Genomic DNA, 16092 nt, shown 5'->3' with positions numbered 1-16092 from the left:
TACAAATTTTATTATGAAATTTATTTTACAAGAAATTGTTACTTTTTTTACAAAATATTTTATACAAAACACTTTTCTTAATAAATTTTGTAAGAAATGCTCACAAATTTTATAATTTTGTAAAAGATAATTATTCACGAAAAAAACATCTTTCAATTAAAATTCTTAAAAAAATGACAAAAAAATATTTTTTTATCAATTTTTTTAACGAATTTGCAAAAAAATCTAATGTAATATAAATTTTTTAGTAGTAATCAAATAAAATATTAATAAAGGTAAGTTTTTCTTGTTAATGAGGTATTTATTTTATCATCTATACATTTTTTTCAAATAAAAAAATATTAAGCTATATGTTAACATATAGTTAATACATTTAATATGGTTAAAAGAATTGGGTAAAATATAGTAAACTTACACGGTTATAAATAATTGAAAACTAGATGTAGATAAAGTTTTCTAAAAAGATTAATTTCAATTTCCGCTTAAAATTAATTTAAAACACTATAAATATACTTAATTCCTAATTAAATAATGAATATATTAGTAATTAAATAATTAATAACCTTATTAACTAAATAATTAAAACATCATAACCTTTTCATTCAAAAGTTAATTTATTACCAACTAAACAATTTGTATATTAATATTTTTTAATCAAAAATAGTATATTAAAATATGTTAATACTAATATATTTTGTACTACATAATTTATCATAAAAGTGATGTAAGGTCTCATTTAATCAATAATCCTAATTAAAGGAACGTCACATATCGACTTTTAATATTCTCTCACTATCAATAGATATATAAAATTTAACAAATCTTTGGTTCACCTTATTAACCTTTTGCTTTCACAATATTACGTAAAAGATTTACCAACAATCTTACTACTACATTTTTTTTATTATCTATTTTTTTTTAATTTATTATAAATAATTTTTATTTATTTTTAGATAAGTTTTTTTTTTACTAAAGATGCTTATTTTAGTTTAAAAAATGATTAATTTAAAAAAAATTAAATGAATGAAACAGTTAATTTAACAAAATGATTACTTAAATGGTAAAAATATACGATAACTATTTAATTTTAAAAAAATAGTTCTTTATTAAATGATAAAATTAGAAATAGTGATGTGCACACCAAAATGAGATATCCTTTTATATAGTAGGTATAGATATTATTTATGCACATATTAATATTTGTTAATAATATTTATTTATTTTTAATAATTATTAAAATATTATCAATTATTTGTATTCATACAAATATGACATTTGCATATAATTAATTTTAGCTAATAGCAAGTTATTTGAATCGTACATTTGATAGTTTCAACTTTCCTTTCTTTGAAAGAAGTTGACACTCTTAACCTATACGTGAATTTTCATATCATGCCAACCCCTAAAGTACTATGTTTTCTTTTGTACTGTTTCTATTTTTTTTAAATGTTTTTTGCAATATATATATATATATATATATATATATATATATATATATATATATATATATATATATATATAAAATAAATCTTACAAACACATTTTTCATATATTTTTTAATTTTATTATTTTTTTGAAATCATGAACTGAAATATTTAAATTTTATGGCCTCTAATAACATGTTTCCATGAAGACCAACAAAGTAACCATGTTTTTTCTAATCTTCCCTTTTTCATTTTCTAGATATTCTTATCATTCTCAATGACTCAATCTAGTATATTTATATAAGCTATCATTGTTAATGTATATTACACTCATTCTCACTCAATCACAACAAACTTCTATGAATCAAGTTTTGCTCACCACTCTATATGAAATCTGAAATTTGAGATTTCATAGAACTACTAGTACTTTTCCACTCTCAAGTAAATAAGCTCTTTTGTATAAATGTGTCCTCTTAATCAAATTTAAAAAAACCTTACCGAATCCTTCAATAAATACAAAACTTACCATGGCAAAAAAAATTATACCATCAATCCGATTTTGATAAGGTATTAATTTTTTTAAAAATAAATAAAAAATTAAAGGTTTAAATACATTTTTGGTCCTCATTTTCGTAGTGTTTGTTGCGAATGGTCCTCATTTTCACAGAATGTTTAAAATGGTCCTCATTTTTACCGAATGTTTAGAATGATCCTCATTTTCGCAATTCGTGTTTTATTTGGTCCTTTTCTGTAACGCCATTTAAATCATTAACGAAGCATTGTACATGTGGCACGATTTGTATTAGGGTGTATTACGTGTACTGTACAGGTGGCTTAATTAGATATTTGGAAATAAATAAGTGAGCTAGGGTTTTGGTAGGGAATGTTTGGGCAATTGGTGAGTTTTGGCAATCTTGTTCCTCCATTCCCAATTGGTATTGCTGCAATCTTCTTCTTCCTGCAATCCCATTATATAGGTATGTTACGGTCCCAATCTTCTTCCTTTACCTCTGGTTGTAATCGTTGGAGGCAACCGTGTTGTATCACTTCGTGCACTATTGATGTTTCAACGAGAAACGAATTAACCCCTATTTGTAGTTGCAGAGAGATGACTGCTTTGAGGATGACAAGAACTCCAAAGAATATTGGTAGAAAATTTTGGGTACAATCTATTTTTATTTTTGTGTTAATAATAAATTGGTTTTAATTTTTGATTTATTGATTTAGAGAGTGGTGGTTCCAATAATGTGGGCTGCAACTTTTTCAAATGGTGGTGTTGATGAAAAGGATGTCATCATCATGACACAAATGAGACAGATTAATGATTTGGAGAAGTCATTGAAGGTTGCTGAGAAGAGAGTGCAATTAGTAATAGGGTTCACTTGAGTTGTTATTGTATTATTCGTACTGTTATTGTGTGTAATCTTTTAAAGTCCAATCTGTTTTATACTATTGTTAAATGAAGAAATGAATTAGTTTGATTATGTTGATATTAGTCCCAACATGTTCAAAATGACATCTTAATCTGAGCATTGAAGTAAGTGAAATTGATTTAAGTTTGGGAAAAATTAAATTGATATAAGTCTGGAAGAAGTTAAATTCATAACATTAATTCATCCTCATCAAAATGCACTACATCAATGTTTGGCAAAAGTGAAACTGAACGAAGTTTAAGGAAAGTCAAAATGCAGTACATCAATAATGAATTCTACATCAGAAATCCTAAAAAATAACTAAGACGTTTGTAGCTGCTATCATGGTCTCCTCCTAATCTGTAATTTCATCCTAAACTACTGAGATGGTTCTTCTGGTGTTGGTATTGGTGTTGCTTGACTCTCCACTTCATTCCTTGGTGGTTGAGTTGTTTGAGTTTCAGCAGTTGGTGCATTCTCAGCATTTTGGGCATCCAGTGCAGTCTCAGCAGGTGTTGTAGTCTGCTCATCCACAGGCTTATCTGGGTAATTGTTCCTGTTATGTCCAATCTGACGGCATATGCTACATTTTTTTCTTTGACCTCCTTTGTTGATTTGTGTGTTATCCTTTCTCAACTCCCACCCTTCCAACCTTCTTTTTTTCTTGGGTCTTCCTGGTAAGATTCTCTTATGTGGTGGATGGACGTCAGGGTAGGGAGTTCTTTCCCATAAGACTTCACCATTGACTGGAAAGATGATGTATTGATATATTTCTTCACAGATTGATATGAAGTCCTCAGCATTGACATTGATGAAATTCATTGCTGCAATAGCATGGCAGCAAGGGATAGCAGTCAGAAACCATTTCCTACAGCTGCAATGTTGAACATCCACATTCACTGTGTACTTATCTCCAACTATGGATATGTGCCTCACTTCAAATATCTTTTCTCCTGACTAACTGCAAATATCATTACACATATCAGTACACAAATAAGTTGATTGTGTTAAAAAAACACAAAAACCTAACCTTGGGATCCAATATTTGGTTAACTCCTTTTCCTTATGTAGTCTGTCAAGGACTTTTGGGCAAATGTTTCCTTCAAAAGTTGTAACCTTTTTTTTCTTGGTGACCCACCTTTCCATTAAATAAACTCTGATTTCCTCGAGCATGGTGGTTATGGGTTTGCCTCTTGCATCCACTATGAAGAGTGCAAGTGCAACTGCAATCCAATGATGAAATGACAAGTATTAGCTGCTTCCTCTGCAAATCTGAACTCAAGAAAGACGAAGATAAAAAAATTTCCCTAATTGCAAAATTTCCCCTAAATTGAAAAATTAACGTTAATTAGTCACCTGTACATTACACGTAACACACCCTAATACAAATCGTGCCACCTGTACAATGTTCCGTTAATGATTTAAACGACGTTACAGAAAAGGACCAAATAAAACACGAATTGCGAAGATGAGGACCATTCTAAACATTCGGTTAAAATGAGGACCATTTTAAACATTCTGTGAAAATGAGGACCATCCGCAACAAACACTACGATAATGAGGACCAAAAAGGTATTTAAGCCAAAATTAAAAAAACACAAAATTGTGTTTTAGATATCACAATTTCAAAATATATATATATATATATATATATATATATATATATATATATATATATATATATATATATTGAAAACGTGCTTATAAATATTATTTCGAGAAAAAAAATTAAAATAGTAGTGCTTGTAAGAATGATTTCTAAAAAAATAAAAAAAATATAAGCCTATCTTCATGACTTCAATAATTATTTTTTGACAATATTAAATGAGATTTCTTTATTTAAAGTAAAGCTTCTAATTATGATTTACGCATATTGGTAAAAAATTTAAAAAATTATTAGAAAGAAATTGTACTCTTTTAGTTAGAGTACCCTATTTTATCTTAAAGCAAACTTTCGATTAGGCTTTTATCATAGCCCTAAAAAATAAGGAAACAAGTTGGATTTAAGCATGTGCATTTCATGTGGCCCACATACACACCTGATTTGAGCATTTTTTTGTTCTTGCACATATACAACACATGTATATCAAATTGAAGCATGCAGCATGTGTATTTCATGTTCACACATGCATAATGGATTTGAGATGTGCATTTCATGTTCTACACTAAAAGTGATTAGATGTCTTAATTGTAAAGTTGATGGTAAGAGAGGAGACTTTGGATTCAACTCTCTCCTTTTTAGTTATTCATAGTTATGTCATTTAATTTATCTTGAATTACACTTATTCTTGTTAATTTATATTTTTATTCTTTATTTGTCTTTTAATGTATAGTTATTTATTTACAGTTCTTATTTTGAATTCTTATTTTGTTTTAAACATCTTTCTTCTATAATATGAAGAAATACATATCAAATAATAATAAAAATAAACTAAAAGTATTTTTTTAATGAATTTGCATAAAAGAAAATTACTTACATGCTGTATTATTATTTTTATACTTTTGTACATATTTTGGATGCTTTATGAATCATTGGTCAAGGAAAACATGACATATATTGATATCATCACATTATGTGTGATTATTGAAAATATCCATTACTATGTCAATTGAAAAAAAAAGTCTTAGGTTTAGGTTTGGTTGCATTCTATAACATATAAGGGTTTGTATTTGGGAAGTTATGGTACACTGTGGGATAAAACCCAGAGGCTATGATGAGTTCTAAATAAGTGAATATTTACATGATTTAAAATAGTGTTCTAAATTAAAATATTCGTAAGTCAAACTTATAACTATAAGTTACCTAGAGCCAATAAATGACTAGTATTATTGAAAATAATAATAATAATGACCATACAAAATATTTTTAATAAGAAATACTTAATTTGCCTAATAACTTTTTAAGATAACTTTTTACATTTACAGTAGAATATAAATTCATATATATGATAAAATGAAATCGAGTCTTATACAAAATAGGTCCAATCTCATGTCTGCATTATTTAAAATATATATATTAAGTTTATTAAGATTAAGATTTAACACTTAAAAAAACCCAATCCTTTATATATATATATATATATATATATATATATATATATATATATATATATTTTCATATGTAATCAATCACTGTACAGTAGTAGAAGTAACACTTGCTTAGTAATAATTTATTCTACAATTTTTGTAGAAATTTTTTTAATGTTGATTCATGAAAAAAAATTATATTTATATTTTTTAAAAGTATTAAATATATAGATAATTTTCTATTTTAATATAAAATTTGTAACATTGTTGGAAGTATATGTTTTTATAATGCTAAATGAATAATTAAAAAAATATAAAATGCTGACATAGATACATAGGTTTATGTAGTCATTAATATTCTCCTAAGAAAATTTCATTACACACACACACACACACACACATATATATATATATATATATATATATATATATATATATATATATATATATATATATATATATATATATATATATGCGTGTATAAGCCAGGAATGTATTTGTTTTCCCTTCATCAAACTGAATTGAATTTATCAGAGACAAGTAAAAATGAATGGTTGGTGGAAAGTAATGGAAGAGTGGAAGCCTAGCTTTGTGATGGTGTTGGTGCAGTTTGCATACGCTGCAACCAGTGTTCTTGCAAAGCTCGCCGCCCACGACGGAATGAGCATGCGAGTTCTTACTGCATACCGTCTCATCTTCGGAGCTGCTTTCTCACTTTCTCTTGCTCTTATTTTCGAAAGGTGCATTCACATTCTTTTCTTCTCTCTGCTTCTTTCAACCTCTTTATTGCATATACAATGGCTAAAACATAAGCTACGTTATTATTACTTTGAAACAGAAAGAACAGGCCAAAGTTGACATGGCGGGTGCTTTGGATGTCCTTCTTCTGCGGTCTATTTGGGTATGCTTTGTGTTAATTAATTCTTCACTCTTCTTTGTTATATCACTATGAACAAACCAAATCTTTATGGATTATATATATAAACAGGGGGAGTCTATTCCAGAACCTTTTCATGGTTTCATTGACTTTGGTGTCAGCAACATATGCATACGCTGTTTTTAATATGGTTCCTGCCGTCACTTTTATTCTCTCCTTCTTCTGCGGGTACGTTTTTCTCATCACTCGCCTTCATTTCGTTTTTATTTTTCATGGGATATGACTAATTGCGAAAGTGCTATATATTGTAGCTACGAAGAGTTAAATGTGCGTAGTACAGGAGGACAGAGTAAGGTGTTGGGAACGATACTAGGAATTACAGGGACAATGTTGTTGTCTTTTTTTAAAGGGACAAAGATTAATGTATGGAACCTTGACGTTAATCTTTTGCATGCAAATCACACAACATCGCGTGCTCACTCCAAAGCTGAATGGGTAGGTATTCTCAGTGGCATGGGAAGTTGCTTAAGTTTTTCAATCTGGCTCATCATTCAGGTAAACTTTCCAGCTGCATATCTCATGTTCTTACCATATTTAATAGATTCATATGACTTAAAAATTGATCTCTAAGACAATTTAAGTACCACTTCTTCTTGTTATTGTTCGATGGAAAATAATTTTTTAACTACTAAATTTTGACAATTTTATGAAATAATCTTAGGTGTCATTTTTTAAGTGATTTTTCATTTTTTCTTTTTTTCATTCTCAATATTCAAAAATCATTTAGAAGATGACATCTCATATTGTAAGAGAAAGTTGTTAAAGTTTAGTAGTCAAAATATCATTGTCCTTGTCTGATATATGCATTTTAAAAACAAAACTGTGATAGAAATAAATAATACCTTGAATATATGTTAAATGACAGCTATTATATTATCGGACTTGAGATTATAACAATTTTCTTTCTAATAACAATTTTTGTGGAAAGATTTTGTAGAAGTTTAATTAAGAGTATGCAACAGGTTAAGGTGAGTAAGCAATATCCCAGGCATCACTCAGGTTCAGCGTTGATGAACTTAATGGGTGCACTACAAGCCACGGCTCTTGCCCTTTGTGTTGATAAAGATCGGAGTCAATGGAAGTTGGGTTTGGATATTAGGCTTCTCACAGCACTTTTTACGGTATCTTAATTTCATAATTAGTGTCCATGCTGAACTAAATATTATATTTTTGTGTATCTCTGGTTAATAATGATAAATTTTTGTGGTCGTGGCAGGGAATTGTGAGCTCTGGATTTGCTATTATTGCGACTGCATGGTGTGTACGAAAAAGAGGTCCATTATATGCATCAGTTTTCAACCCCCTATGCCTTGTGCTCGTGGCTATTGCTGCTTCTCTGTTATTGCAAGAACAGCTATACCTTGGAAGGTATATATATTTATATATATACACTATTACGTAATAATTTGTTAGAATATAATCGAGTTAATTAATTAGCTTTTCTTTTAAAAACATGCATGTTCAGTGTAATTGGAGGAGTGCTTATTGTGTGTGGTCTGTACATGGTGTTGTGGGGGAAGAGCAAAGACATGAAAACGGTAACTCCATTTGTGTCATCAGAGAACACCGAAGAATTTGTTGTCTCCGAGGTTGTTGTCGTGTCTAAGACAGAGAATAGTGAGAGCAACGTTGTAATAACAAAGGCTCGTGATGAATCTCTGGAAGGTAGATAGGGTTGACACTGACAAAAAATCTCTGGAAGGTAGATAGGGTTGACACTGAAAAAAAACGAGAAAGAAGAAAATTTGAAGACCTACCATGTTAGAAACAAGACAATAAAGAAAAAAAACAAAGGATAGAAAAATAAACAGAAAATTTAACATGGTTCAACATATAATGTGTATGACTATTTTCACACATTAACATCACTCTCAACCCAAAATTATAAGATGATTGGTTCATAGGTCTTTATTTTTATATAATGTTCTAATTTATCATTTTTAACCAATGTAAAACTTAGACTCATATTTAGATTCCTAAGATGTAATATCTTATGGTCCATTCTACGTGCATGATGATGTCTTGTGATAGAATAATTTAGTGTAGAGTTTCAAAAGGAAAGTAGAAATAAAACTTCAGCAGCATGCAGTTTAATTTCAGGGGAGGCTCATTTTTTTTTGTATTCTGATCTAATTATAATATATATATATATATATATATATATATATATATATATACATTAACATCTTCTATAATTTTTATTTTCTCTTTAGTTATATATTAAATGTTGATAAACTTTTTGATTTATATTTTTCTTAATAAAATGGAGTGCAACCTTTGATTCATGAACTATAAAAAAAATCCATATATGCATCATATTCATAACAATCGTCAAACTCTAAAGGACAATATCATTTTTGTTTAGGTGGTGGCCAATCAGCATATCTATATTTCTGAATATACGATTTATTTTCAAGTTTAGCACATTATGAAGTGGTCCAATCGATGTTTTTAAAGTGTCGATCCATGCATATTATTTCTTGATTATTGTTTTCTCATTTGTACCTGTACTTTTATTTTTCTTACTGCAGCCTTTTCTATAAATATTTTTATCACAATGTATTAGTATTTAATTCATCATTGGAGGCATCAGAGATATCTATAAAATATCTAGAGAGACAAAGTTTTATTTGAAAATTTTTGACAAACAATCATTTTTAGTAAAAAAAAAAATCCTAAAATTTTATTATTTAATTCTTGTAACTTTCATTAAAAAATAAAAACAGTTTAGAGATTCAGTAATAAAAGCATGCTTTAGAGATTCAGTAATAAGAAAGCAAAAATATTTAAAAACAGTTTTAACTTCTAACCATTTTATCATATTAAATCCAACCACTAAACATTTTAACCGCTTTAAACAATATATTTTCAATTTTTTTAATATTGGCAAGAAATCAGTTAATTGTGATTTTCTATTATCTACTTAAGAAATCTGATAGTGTTTTACTATTTTATTCACGGTTTTCTACAGTAGTTATTAGTTATAACTTAAAGTGCTATAATTTATTTCCTTTATTTTCCGTGAAAATCTTTATATTGATTCTTATTGTAATAATACACTCTGAATAGCCGTTTTTGGAGTTTTATACAAAGTCAAGTCATCATAACGGGTAAAAATACACATGCAATGAGAAATTATTCCTATTTTGGGTGTAGTTGATTTTTCACAAATTAATGCATTTTCAAATCATTCTAATGGAAACTAAAATAGCTCAATCAATTTTTGTGAGTTGCAACAACACGGACCTGTCCGTGAACCGTTCAAATAAAAAAATAAAAAACATTGCTAAATCAAACAGATTTTTATTCAAATAAATTAAATATTTAACATTAATACGACGGTTAAATATAATTTTAGTCTCTAAATTTAGATGCAAAAGTAGAATTTATTTGTATCTTAAACTTTGATACATTTTGATGTTTAAATTTTAAAAATAAATAAATAAAGTCCTCTTAATCTAATAGTATTAAATTTTGTTTTATGTGTGAAACATGTCTTCGACTAACGATTGAATTGTTTATACTGTTTGACACATTCCAACTCAAATATTAATCTAAAATATTGTTTAACATGATAAAAAATTAAGGAAAATGATACGGTGACCCCCTTTTTTGACCCCTTTAGTGACCCCCTGACGTGGCATGCACATGTGGAAATAATTTTTTAAATTAAAATTAATTTTTGTGAACCCATTCTCTCCAGACGTGGGCTGTAGCGGATAATGGGTTGGGCGGGTCAGAATCGGGTCAGTAGTGGGTTTGGGCGCGTTTTAATTGAAAGGGTAGGAAATTAGGGTTTCGTGTGGAGAGTGGGAGCAAAAACGAGATTTCGGGAGAAGAAAGAAAGAAAGGGAATACCCGTTCGAAAGGAGAAAGGAAGAAAGGAGAAAGGAAGAAAGGAGAAAGGAGAAAGGAAGAAAGGAAGAAAGGAGAAGACGAAGAGAGAAGACGAAGGGAGAAGTCGTTCCTGCCAGATTTACGGTTTTTTTTTCGTCTCCATTGTTGGATTCTTGTTCGTGAAAAACGAGAAAAGGGAAAAGAAAGAAAGAAAGGGAAAACCCAGTCGAAAGGAGAAAGGAAGAAAGGAGAATACGTGTGTTTTAGTGAGTCGAAAAAGACGAAGGGAGAAGACGAAGGGAGAAGACGAAGGGAGAAGACGTTCGTAGGTATGTTAGGGTTTTTCTTCGTCTCCATTGTTGGATTCAGCTTCGTAGTTCGTAGGTATGTTTTATTTTATCTGGGTTTCTCCACTACGGCAACAGGTTTGTGGTATTTTTTTTCCAAAGTCGTGGTTATGGGTTTTTTGGTTAAGGAACTGAGATTTTTTTTTGGTTTTCGCCAGCATAGTCAAGTGAGTTATTGGTTAAAGACAAATTTAACATCTACCTTGTACAGGTGAATGACCACAACACTGTAATCCTCGACGAAGCTTGCGAAGTTAGGGTTTGTGGTGCTTTCAGTTGTTCGATTCAGGCAGTGGTTGGTATGTTTGTGTTATTTTTCCTTTACTGTGATTTTGGTGCTTTGATAGATGCATGAATAGTAGTTTTGTAACTAGGTTGATGAAATCTGTCTTATTTAATTGTGATGACCTGTTTGCTGACAAGTGATGACCTGTGATGCATTTTGTGCAATAATGTTTTAATCAATGTTTTTTAAATTCGTAGCAGTCAATAGTTGTAGTTTCAAACGCAAGTGGAATGTACCTGTAGGATTTATTCATGATGACTTTTGTGCATCCAAGTGATGAGTTGTGTTGACTCAATGTTTTTAAGTTGCATACTATTTTATTGGTTGATTCTGTTTGGATAATGTGATTTAATTTGTAAATATTCCTTAGATGTGTGGTTTCATTGGCAACTGGGGAGTACACTTGTTTGATGTATGACTGATGACCTGTGTGCTCATAAGTGATGACCTGTGTTATATTTTTTGGAACCATGTGGTATGAATCAATTTTGTCATGTTTCATTTGATAGCACTGATTATGGGGTGATTAAATATGGGTAATATGCAGGTGATTAAGTATGGGTAATATGCATTCGTACGTAGTTATCTGTTTGGTGTGGTTTCAAACCCAAGTGGAATGTAGTTGTAGGATTTATTCATGATGACTTTTGTGCATCCAAGTGATGAGTTGTGTTGCATTTTTTGCAATCATGTGTGTTGACTCAATGTTTTTAAGTTGCATACTATTTTATTGGTTGATTCTGTTTGGATAATGTGATTTAATTTGTAAATATTCCTTAGATGTGTGGTTTCATTGGCAACTGGGGAGTACACTTGTTTGATGTATGACTGATGACCTGTGTGCTCATAAGTGATGACCTGTGTTATATTTTTTGGAACCATGTGGTATGAATCAATTTTGTCATGTTTCATTTGATAGCAGTCATTATGGGGTGATTAAATATGGGTAATATGCAGGTGATTAAGTATGGGTAATATGCATTCGTACGTAGTTATGTGTTTGATGTGGTTTCAAACCCAAGTGGAATGTAGTTGTAGGATTTATTCATGATGACTTGTGTGCATCCAAGTGATGAGTTGTGTTGCATTTTTTGCAATCATGTGTGTTGACTCAATGTTTTTAAGTTGCATACTATTTTATTGGTTGATTCTGTTTGGATAATGTGATTTAATTTGTAAATATTCCTTAGATGTGTGGTTTCATTGGCAACTGGGGAGTACACTTGTTTGATGTATGACTGATGACCTGTGTGCTCATAAGTGATGACCTGTGTTATATTTTTTGGAACCATGTGGTATGAATCAATTTTGTCATGTTTCATTTGATAGCACTGATTATGGGGTGATTAAATATGGGTAATATGCAGGTGATTAAGTATGGGTAATATGCATTCGTACGTAGTTATGTGTTTGATGTGGTTTCAAACCCAAGTGGAATGTAGTTGTAGGATTTATTCATGATGACTTGTGTGCATCCAAGTGATGAGTTGTGTTGCATTTTTTGCAATCATGTGTGTTGACTCAATGTTTTTAAGTTGCATACTATTTTATTGGTTGATTCTGTTTGGATAATGTGATTTAATTTGTAAATATTCCTTAGATGTGTGGTTTCATTGGCAACTGGGGAGTACACTTGTTTGATGTATGACTGATGACCTGTGTGCTCATAAGTGATGACCTGTGTTATATTTTTTGGAACCATGTGGTATGAATCAATTTTGTCATGTTTCATTTGATAGCAGTGATTATGGGGTGATTAAATATGGGTAATATGCAGGTGATTAAGTATGGGTAATATGCATTCGTACGTAGTTATGTGTTTGATGTGGTTTCAAACCCAAGTGGAATGTAGTTGTAGGATTTATTCATGATGACTTGTGTGCATCCAAGTGATGAGTTGTGTTGCATTTTTTGCAATCATGTGTGTTGACTCAATGTTTTTAAGTTGCATACTATTTTATTGGTTGATTCTGTTTGGATAATGTGATTTAATTTGTAAATATTCCTTAGATGTGTGGTTTCATTGGCAACTGGGGAGTACACTTGTTTGATGTATGACTGATGACCTGTGTGCTCATAAGTGATGACCTGTGTTATATTTTTTGGAACCATGTGGTATGAATCAATTTTGTCATGTTTCATTTGATAGCACTGATTATGGGGTGATTAAATATGGGTAATATGCAGGTGATTAAGTATGGGTAATATGCATTCGTACGTAGTTATGTGTTTGATGTGGTTTCAAACCCAAGTGGAATGTAGTTGTAGGATTTATTCATGATGACTTGTGTGCATCCAAGTGATGAGTTGTGTTGCATTTTTTGCAATCATGTGTGTTGACTCAATGTTTTTAAGTTGCATACTATTTTATTGGTTGATTCTGTTTGGATAATGTGATTTAATTTGTAAATATTCCTTAGATGTGTGGTTTCATTGGCAACTGGGGAGTACACTTGTTTGATGTATGACTGATGACCTGTGTGCTCATAAGTGATGACCTGTGTTATATTTTTTGGAACCATGTGGTTTGAATCAATTTTGTCATGTTTCATTTGATAGCAGTGATTATGGGGTGATTAAATATGGGTAATATGCAGGTGATTAAGTATGGGTAATATGCATTCGTACGTAGTTATCTGTTTGGTGTGGTTTCAAACCCAAGTGGAATGTAGTTGTAGGATTTATTCATGATGACTTTTGTGCATCCAAGTGATGAGTTGTGTTGCATTTTTTGCAATCATGTGTGTTGACTCAATGTTTTTAAGTTGCATACTATTTTATTGGTTGATTCTGTTTGGATAATGTGATTTAATTTGTAAATATTCCTTAGATGTGTGGTTTCATTGGCAACTGGGGAGTACACTTGTTTGATGTATGACTGATGACCTGTGTGCTCATAAGTGATGACCTGTGTTATATTTTTTGGAACCATGTGGTATGAATCAATTTTGTCATGTTTCATTTGATAGCAGTGATTATGGGGTGATTAAATATGGGTAATATGCAGGTGATTAAGTATGGGTAATATGCATTCGTACGTAGTTATGTGTTTGATGTGGTTTCAAACCCAAGTGGAATGTAGTTGTAGGATTTATTCATGATGACTTGTGTGCATCCAAGTGATGAGTTGTGTTGCATTTTTTGCAATCATGTGTGTTGACTCAATGTTTTTAAGTTGCATACTATTTTATTGGTTGATTCTGTTTGGATAATGTGATTTAATTTGTAAATATTCCTTAGATGTGTGGTTTCATTGGCAACTGGGGAGTACACTTGTTTGATGTATGACTGATGACCTGTGTGCTCATAAGTGATGACCTGTGTTATATTTTTTGGAACCATGTGGTATGAATCAATTTTGTCATGTTTCATTTGATAGCACTGATTATGGGGTGATTAAATATGGGTAATATGCAGGTGATTAAGTATGGGTAATATGCATTCGTACGTAGTTATGTGTTTGATGTGGTTTCAAACCCAAGTGGAATGTAGTTGTAGGATTTATTCATGATGACTTGTGTGCATCCAAGTGATGAGTTGTGTTGCATTTTTTGCAATCATGTGTGTTGACTCAATGTTTTTAAGTTGCATACTATTTTATTGGTTGATTCTGTTTGGATAATGTGATTTAATTTGTAAATATTCCTTAGATGTGTGGTTTCATTGGCAACTGGGGAGTACACTTGTTTGATGTATGACTGATGACCTGTGTGCTCATAAGTGATGACCTGTGTTATATTTTTTGGAACCATGTGGTATGAATCAATTTTGTCATGTTTCATTTGATAGCACTGATTATGGGGTGATTAAATCATGGATAGTGTGATTTCATTTTAAATTATATGTTTGATGAAATTATGTATTCAGGTCATAAATATGGCTTCATTTCGTGAAGGAAGTGAATTCAATGTTGACCGCAAGGTATGATAAATTTTGTACTTCAATTTATTTGCAAATTTGTCATGTAAAAAATGACATAACAATTTTTTTTTATTCCGGATCTGTTTTAGGCATTCATGTTGGACCAAATTGATTGGTAGTTTGAATAACAAGTTAACAGATGAGCAAAAATCATTTATCCGAGGAACACCATTTGGATGGATGGTTGAGTTGACAGAGTCTGTTCAAATATCTAGGAATCTTTTGACTTCGTTAATCAGTAGGTGGGTTGAAAGGTTGGGAGGGTTTGACATTGGTGCACAAGTTGTTGGATTTACCTATTTAGATGTATGTCTTGGTCTAGGCTTGAGGGTGGTGGGTGAGAACATTGATTTAAACCAGGAAGGGTTAAATAGTGATTCAAGGAATTTATTTGGAGCTTCCCAAGTTGTTGATATCGACATGGTATATGATTACATCTTGAAACATATTAAAGTGCTTTGTTTAGAGGATTTTTTTAAGCTTTATGTTTTGTTAGCAATTTCTGAGTTTTTGTTGCCCAATCATAGTGGAACAGTTTTTTCTATTTTGTTTAACATTGTTGATGACCTGGGTAGTATTGGGAAATTTAATTGGGGTCGAGTGGTGTATGAGTTCTTGGTTGGCAGTATATGTGAAGCTAAATTGTTCTTGAAGGAGAAACAAAGTACCAAACACTTCCACGTAGCTGGATGTGTTTATTTGTTACAGGTACTGTATGTTAAATTAAATTAGAAGTTGTTTCATCCGTTTAAAATATTTGGTTGAGTTATGTCTGATTTTGATTATAATTGTGGCAGTTATGGTCTTTTGACCATTTTTTGATACCGAATTTAAAGGATTGTCAGCGCACGACAAAGTTTCCCAGAATCTTGCATTGGATGGAAATGAAAGCAGGGGACAA

General features: G+C 30.6%; 1 protein-coding gene across 1 annotated transcript; it reads left to right on the top strand.

Moving 5' to 3' along the window:
• The first annotated feature begins 6389 nt into the window (after nt 1-6389).
• On the top strand, nt 6390-8753 carry LOC114185854 (WAT1-related protein At1g25270-like). Its single transcript, XM_028073795.2, has 7 exons — nt 6390-6603; nt 6702-6764; nt 6852-6968; nt 7052-7295; nt 7763-7921; nt 8017-8168; nt 8266-8753. The coding sequence occupies exons 1-7, from the start codon at nt 6410-6412 to the stop codon at nt 8471-8473; spliced, it is 1137 nt and encodes a 378-aa protein (XP_027929596.1). The 5' UTR covers nt 6390-6409; the 3' UTR covers nt 8474-8753.
• Nucleotides 8754-16092: the final 7339 nt, after the last annotated feature.

The sequence above is a fragment of the Vigna unguiculata genome, chromosome 5, assembly GCF_037176805.1.
Source record: "Vigna unguiculata cultivar grain cowpea cultivar isolate G323 ecotype 2 chromosome 5, ASM3717680v1, whole genome shotgun sequence".
Taxonomy (NCBI): Eukaryota; Viridiplantae; Streptophyta; class Magnoliopsida; order Fabales; family Fabaceae; genus Vigna; species Vigna unguiculata.
The sequence above is the reverse complement of the archived record's forward strand: the minus strand, read 5'-3'. Positions and strand labels throughout refer to the sequence as shown.